We start from the raw sequence: 19,409 nt of genomic DNA on the forward strand, positions 1-19,409 counted from the left end.
TCTTTTCATCTGGTGCTAACTTATATTCCTACAACCCACCATTAAAGCAAAAGGAGCCCATGTGTGTGTAACTTATTTCTGGTTAATGAGACCCCATCCCCAGGCTTTCAGAGCACCTTTCATCTCAGACTCTCAAAGTGCTTCACAAATATTAATTTCCGTCATCAGCGGGAGGGTTTATAGCAATAATCTCCACTTAACAAGGCGGTATGGCTCAGAGCCTCAAAAGGTATTTAGGAGCCTAAATCCTATTGAAATCAGTGGGAGTTAGCCTCCTAAATCCTTTTGAGGCTCTGGGCTGTGACTTCACTAACAATCAGCACTAGCCACAATGGCTTCTCTTCTCATGACGCTGAGGTTCTGCCTCTTCTGGTAGCGGGTGGCCTTTCCTCACTTATCCAGTAAGGATTTGGTATCTCTTGCTCTTAACAGACATGCCACCGCTCCTGCCGATGGATCTCAAAGGGGAGCCAGGCCCCCCAGGAAAGCCAGGACCAAGAGGACCTCCAGGCCCCCCAGGCTATCCAGGAAAACCAGGCACTGGGAAACCCGGACTTCATGGCCAGCCAGGCCCTGCTGGGCCCCCTGGATTTTCTGGTGTTGGCAAACCAGGTATCCCAGGGCTTCCAGGAAAGGCAGGTATGAAAGGGATGCCCGGCCTCAAAGGTGAACCCGGCATGAGAGGTGAGCAAGGCCAGAGAGGATTACCTGGCCCGCCAGGATTGCCTGGGCCAGCAGGCATCTCAATCAATGGGAAACCAGGCATGCAGGGCACTCCAGGCCTACCAGGATTTAGGGGTGAGCCTGGGCCAAAAGGGGAACCAGGGCCTCGGGGGGAGCGTGGCTTAAAGGGTGAAAATGGTGTTGGGAAGCCAGGGTTTCCAGGTCCCAGAGGAAATGGAGGGCCCCCTGGCCCCGCTGGGCCTCCAGGGCCAAACGGCATTGGGAAACCAGGGTTTGATGGCTTACCAGGTGCTCCAGGGGAGAAAGGCGAGATGGGTCCATTTGGAGCCCCTGGGATCAATGGGGAACCTGGGCCGATGGGTCCACGGGGTCCACCAGGCATTGATGGAATAGGCATCCCAGGGGTCGGAGGGGTTCCGGGTATGCAAGGCCCTGTGGGGCCAAAAGGAGAACCCGGTATCCGTGGCCTTCCCGGTTTACCTGGGCCTGCAGGCTATGGGAAACCGGGTCTGCCGGGCTTAAAAGGAGATCGTGGGCAACCTGGGGTCCCAGGAGCCATTGGCGACAAAGGGGAACCAGGCATAGATGGGGAAGCAGGTGAGCAGGGCCCTCAGGGTGTCACTGGAGCCCCAGGGATGCCGGGCTCCATGGGCTTGCCGGGCAAATATGGGCTGCCAGGCCTCAAAGGTGAGGTTGGGTTACCTGGGCCCCCAGGAATACCAGGGATGCGTGGAGACCAAGGGCCAAACGGTTTTGCAGGGAAACCAGGGGTGCCTGGAGAGAGAGGTCTGCCTGGGTCACATGGACCCCCTGGCCCCACAGGCCCAAAAGGAGAACCAGGCTTCACAGGGGTTCCTGGAGTGCCAGGGTTAACAGGTAGCCTGGGACCAAAGGGGGATGTAGGAATTCCAGGCCAGCCAGGCCTGAGGGGCCCATCTGGTATTCCAGGCCTACAAGGCCCTTCTGGTCCCATGGGGCCACAGGGCTTACCAGGGCTGAAAGGGGAACCTGGCCTCCCAGGCCCTCCAGGTGTGGGGAAGGTAGGGGAGCCTGGCATTACAGGACCCATTGGCCCACCAGGAATACCAGGGACACGTGGATTAAACGGCCCCCCAGGACCACCAGGGCCGCCTGGTCCCCCCGGGGCACCAGGGGTGTTCGACGAGACAGGCATTGCTGGGCTGCACTTGCCAGATGGAGGCGTGGAAGGAGCGGTGTTAGGGAATGGCAAGCCTGGGAAGCCACAGTATGGCAGAGGGGAGCTCTCTGCCCGGATAGCACCCGCTTTCACGGCCATCCTGACCTCCCCATTCCCAGCCTCTGGCATGCCAGTCAAATTCGACAGGACTTTGTATAACGGGCACAACGGCTACAATCCAGCCACTGGGATATTCACCTGCCCCATCTCCGGCATCTATTACTTTGCCTACCACGTGCACGTCAAAGGGACTAATGTTTGGGTGGCGCTTTATAAGAACAATGTGCCCGCCACATACACCTACGATGAGTACAAAAAAGGCTACCTGGATCAAGCCTCAGGCAGCGCAGTTCTCGAACTCAAAGAGAATGACCAAGTCTGGGTCCAAATGCCCTCGGACCAAGCCAATGGGCTGTACTCCACAGAATACATCCACTCCTCCTTCTCCGGCTTCCTGCTTTGCCCCACATAACAGCTGTTGGGTGTGTTTCCTTTTTACCCACTTTAGCCATAAACTGTCTTGTTTTTTTAATAATTTTTTTTAAAAAATAAAAGAAATACAAAAAAGAAAAATCACTGGGAAGAATGCGCAAGTCATTGGCACAGGATCTCGCTTCACACTGTTCACTCAAGGAGTCGAGAGGATAAGGGGAAAGGAGCTTTTGTTGTTTCTTTGGGGGAGGGGGCAAGTGGGGGAGGTGTATTTGGAATAAATTTTACCTCTGTGACTGCACATCAAACACAGAAACCAGCTCGGGCTGGCTAGGATCTAGCTATGCAACTAAACTGTAAGAGGAGGAAAGCTGAAGAATCTAGACCCTTCTTGGTTTATAATCAAGTGCCCTTGTTCCCGCTGTTGAGTACTAGTTAAATAAATAAAGCCATTTTGCGTATTCGTTAGCCAATCCAGGGGTCCTAAGCAATCTCAAATCTCAAGAGCAGTGGAAATTCCTGGTGGATTGACTATCCCCTTCCCAATCAATCATTTCCCCACATTTCAATCTCATTGACGCTTGAAGTCAGTCTCTCAGATTCAACCAGGGCGGGTGGATTTAGTCATCAAAAGGGGAACACTTTACAGAAGCACCTTTTTATAAGTAAATATTTAAGAAAAAAATCTTTAGGAACAAAAAACGTCATTAGTAGCACCTGGCAATAGGATGGGTACCAAATAGTCTCCAAAGCCATTCAGGGAATTTGGGACCCCTGTGATGAACAATGTTCCTTGACCTTGTATTAATTCCTGCATTGGCAAGTCAAAGGGCCAGTTCTATCATGTATATTTCTGTAGCCCACAAACTTGTTTGGGCTTATAAACATTTTATTATCTGAGAATCCAAGGATGGCACTGCAAGCACGGCTTACATTGCTACTAGCTGATTTCATGGAAGGTTTAGCTATGCTTTCTTTAAGGTGCCATTGATGGACATCTTACTTTTAATGTCTACCTTTCAGGATGTGTACACTTTTTTTTTCCTTCCCCTTTGGGAACCTATTAAAAAAAAAGCATTCATTCTAACTTTTCATGCATTCATTTTACAACGGTGCTATTATCTACTTAACAATGTTATTTACAAGTATAGTGCAATAAGTCTCTTTGAAAGGTGCACTATTCTGAGTGCAGGTTTCTGTGACTTAGGAAAAAAAATCATTTCACATTTGTCCTGTTACCACCACTTTGCCTCAATAATGCTTGAAATGTCATTGATATTAATATGGGTTACAAGGTTTATTACAGCTTTTGGTATGCACAGCTATTGATCACATGGCTGCTCTGGCCTTTGCTAACTGGAACAATTGAACCCTGTTGCTTTGCAGTTTGTGGTAAGGGTAAAATGGCTACAGACCATTGCATTCAAAAGTTACTAAAGAGATTCTTCTCTTCCTGGTTAGACAGAACGCTGCTGAAGTTAAGCCACATATAATATACTGAATTCCTTTCTACAAAGATGTGTTCCTAAGAAAACAGCTGAAATTCATTCAGTCAATAGCTCAATGTTCATTACTCTCAAATATCAATGATGCCTGTAATATGGCCAAAGGAGAGAAAAAGAGTAAGAATGTGACTTAATATTATTCTCCAGATTTATTGTAGATAACTATTTAAACATAGATTTTTTTTTTTCTTCTTAAACTACACTGTGTTTGTGTGTCTTGCCATCCAGGGCTTCCATTTATAAAAACACACCCTCCCTGAATTACAAAATAGGAAACAAAAAGAAGGAAGCTAAAGAAAAAACAATACCATAGCCTAACATTTCAGACAGAATCTTTCTGGAATTGGGTCTCCCCTCCCCTTTGTTTTAGTTTTTATTCTGATTTACAGAAGCAGGTTGTGAAGCAATAGAACTTTTAACAAAGACAAATACGGCCTGGTATTTTGAATTCTGTCAGATGTTTTTAATTCCTGAAGGCAGAAGAATGTCAGAGCCATTCATGGCCCAGATTCTGTTGGTAATTGGTTCTTTGATTTCCCATTCAAAATAGGAACCATAAAGTAAAGACCTAAAATTTGAAGAGGAGGAGCTCAATTCCTCTCTTCAAATCTACACTTGAAAGGACAGTGCCGGCGTGGGGCTTCTGTCTCCTTGGTTTAAATGTATTTTCCTGCAGAGAACCACAATGAACTCAAGTTGATATTAGAGCAGACCCGTTCATTTCAGAGCAAAGAGGTCTCACTCCTTGTACCACGTAACACTGCCAGAGGCAGAGATGGTAACTTACATATGCTACCTGCAGTAGGGTAAGGAACTTCCACACCATTGAAAATTCACTCAAGGGTGGAAGTTTAAGCCTGTTACTCGACAAAGCAACTTATTTATACTGTGTTCTAACCTACGTTCAGTCCTGGTTTGGTTTTGTTATTAATTCAATCCTCTGGTTCTGGCTGGCAAAAACAGTGACAGAAATGCACATTATAACCAAATGCAAATATTAACTCATTCAGTTCTGTAGAAAATATTTTGCAATTTCACTTTCCCTTCACGTGCAGAGCAGAAACCATAATCAACCTTCTGCAGCTCTATAACCTGTTACGTTTACACAGTAATTGAATGACAATGATATTACACACACAGGGAGGCTAGGAAACGATGCACAGGGTGAAGGAGGGAAGGTGTTCAATAAACCAGATATTGTCAGGAAGATTTCTTTTGAAGTATTTAGTATGTAATATTTGCCAGCGGGAAGGTTTATTTTCTGTCATGGGTGTGAGCACTTGGGATTTTGGTATCAGTCTCACACACACCAAATATGGTTGGGATGGATGAAGTTTGTCAATTTTTAACTATGAAAACTACATTACAGTGTGCATTTTTTATATACAAGTTCTTACTTTTTTTTAAAGTTTGCCTCGAGTATCTTCTTTTCTAACCTAGTATATAGAGGATTTTAGTTTTGTAAAAATACCTATTACATGCACTGTCTGTCATAGTAAAATTGGTTTAAAATGCCTTCTCTTTGATTGTGATCGGAAACTGGCCTCTTCAGAACTAAAACTACAGTACTTGATTGTATTGATGCAACATCAATAAAACTTATTGTATAAAAGATCATCTCAGCTGTGCCTTTGTCCTATTATGATTTATTTGTATTGCAGAAGCACCTACACATAGTAAGAGACAACCCCTGCTCCTGCTTACAGTCTGAACAGGCGAAGGAAAGATTAATATAGCCATTGTCTGGGGACATGAGGCACAGGAATAGTCCTCCACTCACCCAGGCAGCCCATGTCAGGGCTCAGATTTGAACCCACACCTTCTGTAGCACCGGCCAGCACCCAAAATACAAGACGAAGCTTCTGTATTCAAAGTACTACTTCTGAAATACCCTTGTATAAGTCTGGCCATAATCGAAGGTCTCAGCTCATAGTATCCTGCCTGCCCTATGAGCTCTCCTTTGTAATATGCACAGCCTTAGATACAGAAGTCCTCACTTCTCTTCATACAACAGGAACACATCCTGGTCACTGGCAGTGAAACAGGTTTCCCCACAACACCCCACCAATGTGCACCCAAAGGAAGGGGTATTTAAGCCTCCATAGCCCATTCAGTCCATGGTTTATCCGTTAAGACTGCCACTGAGTGGACCAATTGGTGGCAAAGGTGCGGGTTGATTTTGGTAACGTAACTGACCCCCTAGGAACTGGAATGAGATCGCAGAACTGGCATAGGCTCAGGGTATCAGCTTTCATTCAAAGCCTGTCACCTCCAGGCTGCCCACTCAATTCAGACTTGGCTTCAGAGAATGAGAATAGGAGAGGGCATCTATCCTGCTCCCTGATCAACACAGGAAACACTTATTCCACATTGCCACTACAGCACTGCAACAGTCCAGAAGTTCCTTAAAGGAAGATGGTGAAATTTGGGGCCTTCCAAATATTGCAACATTTTTTCCTCTTTTACCTGGCAATTATTAGGTTGAGGAATTTAAGGCACAAGAGTGAGTGCTCGAGTTTCCTTTCCTGGAAAAATGGGGTTCTGCTAGAAATTAAAAATGAACCCAACGCCAGGAGCTCACTCCCAAGCTACTTCTCAAGGAGAGAGCAGCATGTGCCTTCTATGCTGGGGAAGGAGACAGGAATTTGAAGTAAAAATGCAGAGTTTCTATTCAAGCTTCCAAAAACTATGAAGAGTACCAGACTGTGCTAACTGGTTATGACCACCCTTGCCACCATAACAAATTCCACTATGTATACGGACCATGCTACCCATTTACCTTCTTCCCCATTAAAAGAAGCCAGTGAGAATGCAGCTCAGTTCTTTGGGCTTTAAGCATCATTGATGATATCAGTTTGTTTTCTTCTCTCCTAATTGGGAATGTTGTTAACTATAGCCAACGAAACACTTGCAGGCAGAAATGTGAATTTTAAGTTGACATGTTCCTTTAAACCCTGTTACATTTAGGGGCGTAAGACACTTTTGGTGCAAGACACTTTTGGTGCACTATACATAATAACTAATCTGAACTGATTCTAGCAGCAAGGCTCCAGCAGTTGACTCCTTGTCACCTATTGCTCCTTATTGCAAATATTTTCTACAAGCAAGACTCTGAAGCGAAAACTCCAGCACTGAAATACTTTGGGGGCATGCAATTGCCACTCAGGGCACGGTATGACTGATGCACTAAACTGCCTCTATCGTTAACAGGCGTTCCGCACTTTTACCATGACACTCACGCCATTCACTGCTTGTAAACAAAAGCAGCCATTGTGAGAACAGTTTTTACAGCAGATTTCAAGAATTAAACTTACTGCAAATGAAGCAGGAGGCCTGGCTCCTCACAAGATGCCACTAATTGGCCTGGAAATGCTTTCAGCCTGCTTTCCGGAGAAACATTTTTAAGAAACCGTAACAAAGCAGTTTCAGGCTGAGTGTTGAAAGAAGGGGGGGGGGGGGGGGGCGCAGAGGGGATAGCCTAAAGCTTTTCCTATGATTCCCCTTGTAATTTAGCCTTGCAAGGGGCTGGCTGCCCCCATACATGGAAATATATAGGCAGAGGGTAAAACTATAAATAGAATGACATACAATAAAGCCCAAAGGTGGCATTTAAAGTGCAGTTATGATCTAGTAAAATTACTGTCAACTTATCACATTAGTGCACTTAGGACTATTTTTGCACCCAGTGCAGCTTCCCCCACCAATGCTGCTTGGTAAAGGCCAAAATCAGTCATGTGAAGGGAGATGGGAGCAGGGCTAATTTCAGAACCGTTATCATCAGCGAGGCAAGATCTGGGAAAACGCAAACAGGATCATTCCCAAATCCCACATTGTGATGGCATCAGCACAAACACCTTTGCACATAACGCAGGGTAAAGGCTAAATACCCTCTGCACTGAAATAACTAGTTGCGCTAAAATTCAAAGCTGTCTGCAATATTATAACAAAGAAACCCAAGGAGAGGGGACAGATCTCTCTGCTCCTGCTAACAGACCCAATGGTCTCATGCAGTGTCCCAGCTTCACAGGTGGACAGGGCTTGGCAAATTACAACTACAGACAACACGCACAGGGCACTTTCCAGCCAATTATACTGCAGCTTATAGGAGGTGACTGCAGAGGAAATTTGATACTGAGGAAGCCTAGAAAGCTACAGTAAGAATGTGGGGAGCCCAGACAGGAAGGTGATGGGAAAGTAATGGTTTTCCTGTTGTGTTAAGGCATCATTTATAAATCTGGCTCCAAGTCCCTTACTCAGCCCATCAACTATAGCTCCGGTGATGTTCATGACTCATCATCGCATGCACTACACAAGCCTGAGTGCAGTTTCTTTGCTGGGAGCCTGTCTGGTCACAGATGTTTGGACATATGGGAAATGCTGCTGGGGACTAACATCTGCTCTGGCTGAAGTGCACTGAGCTTTTTACCAGTAGATGAATTGTGCTCTGCATGAACGTCAAAGGACCCAGGAAAAGACCAGGACCTGGTTGGCAGAGCTGTGAAAGAGGACACAGAAGATGACCAAGGCCTTCTGCAGCTGAGCTATCACTTTCATTGCAACACTTCAAGAGCCTGCCACTGATACACAAGGTTTCCACACAGGAAAATCCCATCCCTACACACCACCGCTGGAGAACAGGCTCCAGTCCAATCAGTCTGCGCAAATGTGCATACAGATTTTCCCTACTGGGTTCCAAGTTCAGCTACAGTTGAACGGTCAGGAATTTCTACCCCAGCTAGGAAAGGCTCCACAGGCAAAGCACGTATAAAGAACATCTCTTTGTCCAAGTCGTCCAAACTTTAGTTTGCTACCTAAAGAGGCTGAGGTCAGGTAAGCCTCCAGGCTAATGGCTGACTTATGCAACACAACTCCTTTACTTTGATAATTAGCCACTGTTCCTGTATTTTCCTTCAACGATCCTAAGTGATTTGATTACTTTTAAGAAAAACAGCCTGTGCATGTTTTATGGTGCACATTTCAATCCTAGCTTAGGAAAATCTAGAATTTATAAACAGCTAACTTGTGCAAGCTCCACAATTTCTTTGCATTCAAAAGAAAAACAAGATCAGTTTAAATAGAAAATTTGTTTTTAAATGTCTTCCTTGAAAATTCTGAAGTCTCTTGCAGAATCTCTTGAAGACATGTTTTACTTCTCAGATCTGCAGCATAGTCTATAAATATAGTGGGCTCATAATTCCACATATTTATAGGACAAATAGTCGTGTGTATACGGAAAATCCATTAAAGCTTCACGCAATAGACTGGTACTCTAGGGAAGCAAAGTACAGGAAAGGTGAGGAATAACCCAATTACAACCAGATTGTTCATATGTACACACAATAACTTTCTGCAGACATCAGCAGGAAATAAGCCCCCTATTAGTAATGTGTTCACTTCCCAGCTTTAGTAAAATATATATATGTAAAATTACTTTGGAACATTTGGATTTATACCCATTTCCATATGATAGCTGCCTGCAAACAGGATGGTTTTTATTTCTTTGTTTTCTGTAATTACTATAGACATTTCAAAACACATTATTTACACAATTCAGCTTGCATACAGACTCAGATTATTTCCTCTCTGCCTGCTTGACTGGGCACATTTTTAAACACCCTGCTGCAGAACACTGTTTTCTAATACATCCTCTACCATTTGTAGGGTCTCCTAGTACATGAGCCCTTTCTTAACAGAAGTGAATTCTCAACTGAAACTGTCCTTCTGTCCACTTATAGACAATCCCAACCACGTGCAGAGGTTGAAAGCAATTAGAGTTGCATCCTCTTCCCATAGAAGTCACTCGAATTTTTGTCACTGACTTCCCTGGGACCAAGATTTAGGCCTAAGGTACCACTAGGTTTTACTACATCTCTTCCCACTGATTTACTAGTGACCTAGCCACATGCACTGGACACCAGGTGTACAGAATGGGGTGCAAGCATAGCACACTACTGATTAGGCACTGGGAGGAGAGCAAAGCAAGAGCAGCATTCTGGAAGGTCGCAATCTGGTGCATAAAGCAATCGAAAGTTTAGGGAGTCAGGCACAGGTGTAATGCAGAGAGTAAAGACAACAAAAGAATTGAAAGATGGGTACAGCGCAACCCAAGTGCTTCCTGAAGGTTAGACTGTGAACATCTGAATAGAAGTCTGTGGAATCTGGAAACAGATGACAGGAAGATGGTTCCTGAATTTAGACCCAGGAAGCTTGGACAAGTCGTATGACAGAACAAGACACTGACAGGAGAGGCGGCCTTGGTAAGAAGCAGAAATCTCATCAGAAACCAGATATTGCCTTTGTGCTTTGGTGGGACAAATTCCATCGTCCAAAGCTCTCCGTGCAAGCACCCTCCAGATCAATTGTAACAGAAAAACAAGGTCCAAGTCTCACTTCTACCATACGACACATGACAACAAGTGCCATTCTGGAGTTGACCAGGATACAGATCATTAAAGACAAGGTCGACCCATTTACTATGGATCTGATCAGTGAGGCAGAGGTAGCCACTTGCTTTAACCTTGGCACAAGACACCACTTCTGTGGCTCAAAGTCGTTGGCTGTAGAGTTCGTGCAAGCTATTTGCCAGCATCTCTGTCTCTTGAAAAGCTTCGCAGCTCTGCTCCCAGCACAGGGGTACCTGCTCCTCCCCATAATACGCTCCTGCAATGGCTCCAGCCATGGTAGCTATAGTATCTGTGTCTCCACCCAGCGAGATGCAGTAGATGATGACCCTCTGTAGGTTGTTGTAGTGATGAGGAATATCTGGGTCAGATTTCATGGAGCGCAAGAAGGAGTAAATCGCAGTGGGGACAGACTCCAGAGCAGCAATGCCATTGCCTGTTAATGAAACCAACCACACTCAGTGACAGAGCAGGACAGTTACATCTCTAACCTTCCACAACAGAATCCCTTCCCTTTAGTTCATGAGCTTGTCTTACGGCAATTTCAAACTTTAATATGGCTGCTTCAAGCTAGCTGAAGTGTGAATAGATGCTATGCAAGTTTCCTTCCATCCCATGCTCTCCGCTGGTCTTGTTCCTGATCAGCATGCCCCTGCCACTCCAGTCAGGGAACATGCACCGAACTAGCCCATGCACAGCCTAACCTGTAACATCCCTGGGTTGCCAGGTGTCCAGAAGGAAGTTCTGACTGACGGACTGTCATTAACAGGAGATCTTGGAAAATTAGGCATTATTATTCTCTTGGAAAGATAGCCTTTCATCCACCAAAGCTGCCCTCGGGGAGGGAGTCATTGCAGAGTGACTCACACACTTACTCTTTCCACAGGGAGTGCACAAGAAGTCTTTGCAACACATCCAACCCCCGCTGGTCTGGCGAGCAAGAAATCCAGGAAAGCACTAACCACAGGCTCCCTAAGCTGGCCCAGCCCCATGGCTTTTCCGGAATCCCTGTAGGAAGAAAGGTGCTTACCTAACTCAAGCAATACATCTGACTTAGGAATGGTGCTAAGCTCCAAAAATTCCTTGATCTTCTTAAGACGCCTTGAAAATGGTAATTCCTCAAAACCCATCCTGGAGACAAGAGACAGGAATGTAACAAATGCTCTGCTCCAGTGACTTCTCCCTTCCTGCCACCAGGGAGCAATCTGCATGATTTGATCTAATACAATCCAGCATGTGAAGAGGTGTCCAGAGGGCTCCCAGGAGGCAGACCTTCCAGAAGACAAAACATTAGTGGCTATATATATGTGGCTGTAGGAGTGAATCTTCCCACATTTCCAGGTGTTTGAACCATGGCCTTGTCTACTGAGATCTCCTGTACAAATGCGGAGAACGAGCAAGAACCTCAAAGCAAACCTGTTCTGAGAGCATGTCAAACTGAAATGAATGAATGAGGGCTTCAGAGGAGAAAAAAGGACCCATCTTACCAGTCTGCAGCAAGTCCACTCTCTTGGAAAGGCCAGATATGGGAAGAGGACTAACTGAAGTTCAAGTTGCAGTGGGGAGAGATTTAGGTTGGATATTAGGAAAAACTTTTTCACTAGGAGGGTGGTGAAACACTGGAATGCGTTACCTAGGGAGGTGGTGGAATCCCCTTCCTTAGAAGGGGATTTCCTTGACAAAGCCCTGGCTGGGATGATTTAGTTGGATTGGTCCTGCTCTGGGCAGGGGATTGGACTAGATGGCCTCCAGAGGTCCCTTCCAACTCTGTGATTCTGTGAAGTCTCACAAATTGCTTACGGAACAGGGAGGAGAAGCTAGACCTAGCAGCATGCAGCCATCAGAGCAATATCCCAACTGACTGGACGGCTTTTATGAATCACAGCCACACTCTTCCACTCCATAAAGGAACTGGTTTGGACTGAGGGGGAGAGGCAGAGGGAAATGGAACCTGGAGGAGTTTCTCATTCCTCACTCTAAGGACATTCACACTGGGACAGACTGGGAGATGTGCTCATGGCAGCTGAGTGTGTGGCAAGAAAGGCTCTGCAAGCTGCTTCTAGAGAGAGGCAATGAGTCTGTATTTTTCAAACACATGAGTTTCCCAGTCACAGGAAAAGCCATGCAGCTAAAATCAAAACACAGCCTAATGACATGAAGGAAAATCTCACTTCCCATGCACAGAATATCATCGAGACAGGACAGAATGCAATCTATGAGGCATTAGGTAGACAGCTGTACAGAGTCAAGAGAAAGACACTGCTGTGAACTAGATCAAATTCCATATGGGGGACACAATGCAACTAATAGAGGGGCTTACTCAGCCCTACTTACGCTCGTGCATCAGCCAAAGATTTATCATCTGCCTCCACATCCTCCATGTGGCCGATCAGCTGCTCCAGGAAGCTCTCCCGGCTGAGCTCTCCCTGCAAGGCCAAGTGCACTGCCAGAGCCTGCAGGATGGCTCCGTTATAGCCAAGTGAGTTGGCATGGGTCAACTCAGCGCTGAGCTTCGCAAACTGTGGATTAAAAAAAAAATCATTAGGAAACCAGAGTGAAAGATAATCACCAAACCCCATCCCATCAGCAGAGATCTGGGTGCCCCAGTGCCTGAACAACCCCCCTGCAATGCACCTTCTTCACATCCTGAACATCAGGGTAAATCAGCGAAATGCCTGCTACCCTCATAGCACCACCGTTCCCGTAGGAGCCTTTCCCATTAAACTGCACTCGGGCTGGCTCAAACACATCACTGCACTTGGGGCTCAGAAGTTTCTTGAACACTTTGACGACTGCCATCCCATAGCCCCGATCCGGCTCCTTCTTATGCTCCTCAGCAAATCTGCCAAAGGTAAAACAGCAGCAATTACACAGGAATTAGAAAAACCACACTGGACAAGGACAGTGTCAACTTACATTTGGTCTGCTACTAAAATCTTTTTTTGAAAGAAGCTTTTATAAAGCCTTATTATTATTTGCATCAGAGTAACATCCAGAGATCTCAGCAAGTATCATGGCCCCACTGCGCTAGGTGCTGTACAAATATGTACCATAGAAAGAAAAATCCCTGCCCCAAAGACCTGGGTGGATGAGGATAACAGAGGTTGGACCCTGTGGTTGTACTAACTACATCTATTTGTGGAAATCACTGGTTTCAGCTCTTGACTTTTTGATTGTTTTAAGATATACTTTAAAAAATAACTGGAAACATTTTTACTAGTCACACGTAGGCAGAAATATTGTTTGTTCAAGTCCAAGGAAGGCAGTTTTTAAACAATTAAACCTTTGCCTTTCAGCATTTGAAACCCAAACACTTCAGCACCAAGTATCTGAAAGGGAAACTGACTATAAAACAAACTGACTTCATGGATTTTCATTGCCCAAAGCTCAGGGAAGTGCAAAAAGGAAACAGTATACAAACCAATAAGTACACTAGAAAGGAAACAATTCTGAAAAACTGAACTGCTTTTAACAACAAAAGTATACGAACTTGTTTGCTTACAACACAAGTGGTACATTGACAGTTTTCCCCGTTTAGTTTCAACATCAGATTTGAGATGCCGCTCTAATAACACTGAAGTCAATGAGAATCTAGTAGGGCACAAACCCTGCAGGCACAGGCCAAATTGCAGCATTGGGGCCATGCTCTTTTTAGTCTTTCCACACAAATAGGCGGCCACTGCAGACGGAATTCCTCTGCACTTTCTTGGATTGAATGGGAACAGCTCAAAGTGGCTGCTTAGCTTTCACTCTCTATTACTTGCAAAAGCAACACAGATCTCCCTGTTGTGCTGACTGCAGCTCCTTACCTCCTGGCCATATCAACTTCATCAAACTCTCCCTTGGCTAACAGGGACCGCACCACACACCTGGCCATGGCTGTGTCATCTGTGTAGCAGAGCGTTTCTGAAAGAGAAGGCAAAAATACCAGATGATCATCCAAACACCAAGAGGTCCCATTGCCCCTCTAGAATCCCAATCCCATCTCTCTACTGCCATGGGAATTCTCTGTGAATCTGGAGTGTAAAAGACTTGGCTGTATTTCTAGACACTCAGGGTTCGGGCCCCGCGAGGGAGAGAGAACGGGACACAGGCGGTGCGGGGGGGGGGGTTCGGGCCCCGCGAGGGGGGGGAACAGGACACAGGGGGTGTGGGGGGGGGGGTTGGGCCCCGCGAGGGAGGGGGAACGGGACACAGGGGGTGCGGGGGGGGGTTCGGGCCCCGCGAGGGAGGGGGAACGGGACACAGGGGGTGCGGGGGGGGGGGTTCGGGCCCCGCGAGGGAGGGGGAACGGGACGCGGGGGGTGCGGGGGGGGTTCGGGCCCCGCGAGGGGGGAGAACGGGACACGGGGGGTGCGGGGGGGGGTTCGGGCCCCGCGAGGGGGCAGAACGGGACACGGGGGGTGCGGGGGGGGGTTCGGGCCCCGCGAGGGGGCAGAACGGGACACGGGGGGTGCGGGGGGGGGTTCGGGCCCCGCGAGGGGGCAGAACGGGACACGGGGGGTGCGGGGGGGGGTTCGGGCCCCGCGAGGGGGCAGAACGGGACACGGGGGGTGCGGGGGGGGGTTCGGGCCCCGCGAGGGGGGGGGGAACGGGACACGGGGGCTGCGGGGGGAACGGGACACGGGGGGTGCGGGGGGGGGGCTGGGGCCCCGCGAGGGGGGGGGAACGGGACACGGGGGTGCGGGGGGGGTTCGGTCCCCGCGAGGGGGGGGGAACGGGACACAGGGGGTGCGGGGGGGGGTTGGGGCCCCGCGAGGGAGGGGGAACGGGACGCAGGGGGTGCGGGGGGGGTTCGGGCCCCGCGAGGGGGGGGGAACGGGACGCAGGGGGTGCGGGGGGGGTTCGGGCCCCGCGAGGGGGGGGGAACGGGACGCAGGGGGTGCGGGGGGGGTTCGGGCCCCGCGAGGGGGGAGAACGGGACGCGGGGGGTGCGGGGGGGGTTCGGGCCCCGCGAGGGGGGAGAACGGGACGCGGGGGGTGCGGGGGGGGTTCGGGCCCCGCGAGGGGGGAGAACGGGACGCGGGGGGTGCGGGGGGGGTTCGGGCCCCGCGAGGGGGGAGAACGGGACGCGGGGGGTGCGGGGGGGGTTCGGGCCCCGCGAGGGGGGAGAACGGGACGCGGGGGGTGCGGGGGGGGTTCGGGCCCCGCGAGGGGGGAGAACGGGACACGGGGGGTGCGGGGGGGGGTTCGGGCCCCGCGAGGGGGGAGAACGGGACACGGGGGGTGCGGGGGGGGGTTCGGGCCCCGCGAGGGGGGAGAACGGGACACGGGGGGTGCGGGGGGGGTTCGGGCCCCGCGAGGGGGGAGAACGGGACACGGGGGGTGCGGGGGGGGTTCGGGCCCCGCGAGGGGGGAGAACGGGACACGGGGGGTGCGGGGGGGGTTCGGGCCCCGCGAGGGGGGAGAACGGGACACGGGGGGTGCGGGGGGGGTTCGGGCCCCGCGAGGGGGGAGAACGGGACACGGGGGGTGCGGGGGGGGTTCGGGCCCCGCGAGGGGGGAGAACGGGACACGGGGGGTGCGGGGGGGGTTCGGGCCCCGCGAGGGGGGAGAACGGGACACGGGGGGTGCGGGGGGGGTTGTGGCCCCGCGAGGGGGGAGAACGGGACACGGGGGGTGCGGGGGGGGTTGTGGCCCCGCGAGGGGGGAGAACGGGACACGGGGGGTGCGGGGGGGGTTGTGGCCCCGCGAGGGGGGAGAACGGGACACGGGGGGTGCGGGGGGGGTTGTGGCCCCGCGAGGGGGGGAGAACGGGACACGGGGGGTGCGGGGGGGGTTCGGGCCCCGCGAGGGGGGGGAAACGGGACACGGGGGGTGCGGGGGGGGTTCGGGCCCCGCGAGGGGGGGGGAACGGGACACGGGGGGTGCGGGGGGGGTTCGGGCCCCGCGAGGGGGGGGGAACGGGACACGGGGGGTGCGGGGGGGGTTCGGGCCCCGCGAGGGAGGGGGAACGGGACACGGGGGGTGCGGGGGGGGGGTTGGGGCCCCGCGAGGGAGGGGGAACGGGACACGGGGGGTGCGGGGGGGGGGTTGGGGCCCCGCGAGGGAGGGGGAACGGGACACGGGGGGTGCGGGGGGGGGTTGGGGCCCCGCGAGGGAGGGGGAACGGGACACGGGGGGTGCGGGGGGGGGGTTGGGGCCCCGCGAGGGAGGGGGAACGGGACACGGGGGGTGCGGGGGGGGGGTTGGGGCCCCGCGAGGGAGGGGGAACGGGACACGGGGGGTGCGGGGGGGGGGTTGGGGCCCCGCGAGGGAGGGGGAACGGGACACGGGGGGTGCGGGGGGGGGTTGGGGCCCCGCGAGGGAGGGGGAACGGGACACGGGGGGTGCGGGGGGGGGGGTTGGGGCCCCGCGAGGGAGGGGGAACGGGACACGGGGGGTGCGGGGGGGGGGTTGGGGCCCCGCGAGGGAGGGGGAACGGGACACGGGGGGTGCGGGGGGGTTCGGGCCCCGCGAGGGGGGGGAACGGGACGCAGGGGGTGCGGGGGGGGTTCAGGCCCCAGGGGACGGGGAGGGCGGGGGGACCCCCGGCGGCGTGAGCCCCACCCCACCCCGGCCCGGGCCCCACCTCTGCTCTCCGCCTCCTGGGCGCTGCCCCCGGCCCGGCCCGGCGGCTCCAGGCCGCGGAGGTAGCGCAGCAGCTCGGGCAGCCCCACCACGTCCCTGCCCTCGAAGGCGGCGCCCAGGCAGTCCCCGAGCAGCGCCCCGGCCAGGCAGCCCCGGAACCGGCCGCGGGCCGGGGGGAGCCGCGCGGGGACCCGGCCCAGGGAGCCGCCCGCCAGCGCCGCCGCCATCTTCCTCCGGCCGAGCGCAGGGGGCGGGGCTAGGGCCTGGGGGAGCGGCGACCTGAGGGGAAGGGGGCGTGGTTCCAGGGGAGGGCGGGGCTAGAGCAGGGGGCGGGGCTAGGGCCTGGGGGAGCAGCGACCTGAGGGGAAGGGGGCGTAGTTCCAGGGGGCGGGGCTAGAGCAGGGGGCGGGGCTAGGGCCTGGGGGAGCGGCGACCTGAGGGGAAGGGGGCGTGGTTCCAGGGGAGGGCGAGGCTAGAGTAGGGGGCGGGGCTAAAGCGCAGGAGCGGTGACCTAGGAGGGGCGGGGCCCCATGGGAGGGCGGGGCTAGAGCAGAGGGCAGGGGTCAGGTGGGGGCGGGGCCCCAAGGGGAGGAGACTGGAGGTAGGCCCCAGCTCAGGAGTAGAGGAAGCTCCTGCTGGACCCCAAGGGAGGTTGGGGTCTGTGCCCTGGGCATGGGGGGAGAAGAGGTCGCTCAGCAGCACTCACGGCGGGGTGCTCCTACCTTCCTGCCCTTCCTTTTTCCTCCAGACTTGGATCCACAGTGAATGAGTTATCACTAGTGATATTTAAATCTCATTTAGGGTGACCAGACACCAAGTGTGATAAATCGGGAGGCGGTGAGGGGGGAATAGGCACCTATCAAAGAAAAAGCCCAAAATAGGGGGACTGTCCCTATAAAATCAGGACAGCTAGTCACCCTAATCCCATTAGGCTTGAGAGGTGACCCCAGCTGAGAACTAGAGCAGTTCATACCCCTCAGAGCAGTTGTTTGAGGCTGCCTGGAGTCTCCGCCGAGAACATTACATTAAAAACAACGAGGGATCTTTGTGTCACCTTAGAGACTAACATTTGTTTAGGCATAAGCTTTCATGGGCTGGAACCCACTTCATGAGATACATGGAGTGAAAATACAGGAGCAGGTATAAATACACGAAAGGATGGGGGTTGCTTTACCAAGTGTGAGGTCAGTCTAATGAGATAAATCAATTAACAGCAGGATACCAAGGGAGGAAAAATAACTTTGGAAGTGGTTGGGTCATTACAAAACCTAGACTTAATTTCCCCAATACTAATTTTTCCTTACTGTTACTTCAAAATTTATTTTTCCTCCCTTGTTAATTGATTTATCTTGTTAGACTGACCTCACACTTTCCCCGTTTCCATTTGACCCCCCATCCTTTCATATATTTATACCTGCTCCTGTATTTTCATTCCATGCATCTGACAAAGTGGGTTTTAAGCCACGAAAGCTTATGCCCAAATAAATTTGTTAGTCTTAAATTTGTTAGGTGCCACAAGGACTCCTCGTTATTTTTGCTGATACAGACTAACACGGCTGCTACTCTGAAACATTACATTAGTTTATAGCTGGGTCCCTAATAGCAGGTTTCCTACGCTACCCCAAGGACTCGACTGACGCTGTGTCTAGCCCAGGTTTTTAGCCACCAGTATAGCTACTGTAGTGCAAATGCCTAACCGAGGCATAGTACAAGTGCCTCTTTACAATAGTATACCTGAATGCATCCGATGAACTGAGCTGCAGCTCACGAAAGCTTATGCTCAAATAAATTTGTTTGTCTCTAAGGTGCCACAAGTCCTCCTTTTCTTTTTGCGAATACAGACTAATACGGCTGCTACTCTGAAACCTATACCTACACTGTTACACGAGGGATTTGCATAACCCCCAGACTGTGGCTAGAAACCCCAGAGTAGACAGGACTTTTTAATAAAGTGAATGCTTAGATTCTAGAGTAGAAGACAGCAGCCACTATGAAAAATCCCAGGATGGTAGACATGCCATGAACCTGCCTAAGTTGATCCCTAGTTGACAGGTATGAAGATGTTGGGTTTCCCCTGAATTCTGGTCCTGCAAACTCACCTTGACATCTGGAAATCAAGCTGGGTTCCTTTCTACAGGGCCCACGGCTGTAGCATCTGCACACCATAAACACATTTAATGCTGGTGATAAAGAATGAGCCAGAGACAGACAAGGCGGCAGGCCAAATGCTGATCCCAATTTCACACGCATAACAAGTTTAGATTGCAAGCTCTCTGGCACAGCAAGTTTGTATTTTTGGGTGTGTAGACAGGACCTAGCGTATAGTGAGTGAGCACTGCTGGGACACACACAACAACTAAGGGCCCATAGCGACTATGGAACTTGCTCTTAGGTTAACAAGGCTGTTGCCACAAGAGCCAGAGTGGACTCCAGCTCCCTCGTTCGTAGCAGTGTTGGCTCTGCAGGGCTAAGAGAAGGAGACAAAAACCCCACAATGTTATTTTAAACATTAAGGCAGGCAGATCTGAATCTATCAGCACAAGATCATCACAAGATGATCTGGAGAGGTGCCACTGTTACACAGTTCCTTTTCAGAGCACAGCCCCGCACTTTAAAGGA

General features: G+C 51.2%; 2 protein-coding genes across 6 annotated transcripts in view; one reads left to right on the forward strand and one right to left on the reverse strand.

Moving 5' to 3' along the window:
* The window catches only part of COL8A2 (collagen type VIII alpha 2 chain), a 136,247-nt gene extending 132,778 nt beyond the window's left edge, over positions 1 to 3,469 (forward strand). For all 5 annotated transcript variants that reach the window (XM_084652428.1, XM_084652429.1, XM_084652432.1 and 2 more), the window contains one exon: positions 433 to 3,469. In XM_084652428.1, the coding sequence (XP_084508554.1) occupies positions 433 to 2,354 (1,922 nt within the window). In that variant the 3' untranslated portion in view covers positions 2,355 to 3,469. The remainder of the gene's footprint in view (positions 1 to 432) is intronic.
* Positions 3,470 to 3,586: 117 nt separating this feature from the next.
* ADPRS (ADP-ribosylserine hydrolase) lies at positions 3,587 to 17,032 on the reverse strand. Its single transcript, XM_084652433.1, has 6 exons — positions 16,792 to 17,032; positions 14,030 to 14,126; positions 12,855 to 13,062; positions 12,555 to 12,739; positions 11,251 to 11,351; positions 3,587 to 10,656 (listed from the first exon to the last, which is right to left on the reverse strand). The coding sequence occupies exons 1-6, from the start codon at positions 17,015 to 17,017 to the stop codon at positions 10,364 to 10,366; spliced, it is 1,110 nt and encodes a 369-aa protein (XP_084508559.1). The 5' UTR covers positions 17,018 to 17,032; the 3' UTR covers positions 3,587 to 10,363.
* Between the last annotated feature and the right edge of the window lie 2,377 nt (positions 17,033 to 19,409).

The sequence above is a fragment of the Lepidochelys olivacea genome (assembly GCF_965140295.1).
Source record: "Lepidochelys olivacea isolate rLepOli2 genome assembly, chromosome: 19".
In the NCBI taxonomy this organism is placed as follows: domain Eukaryota; kingdom Metazoa; phylum Chordata; order Testudines; family Cheloniidae; genus Lepidochelys; species Lepidochelys olivacea.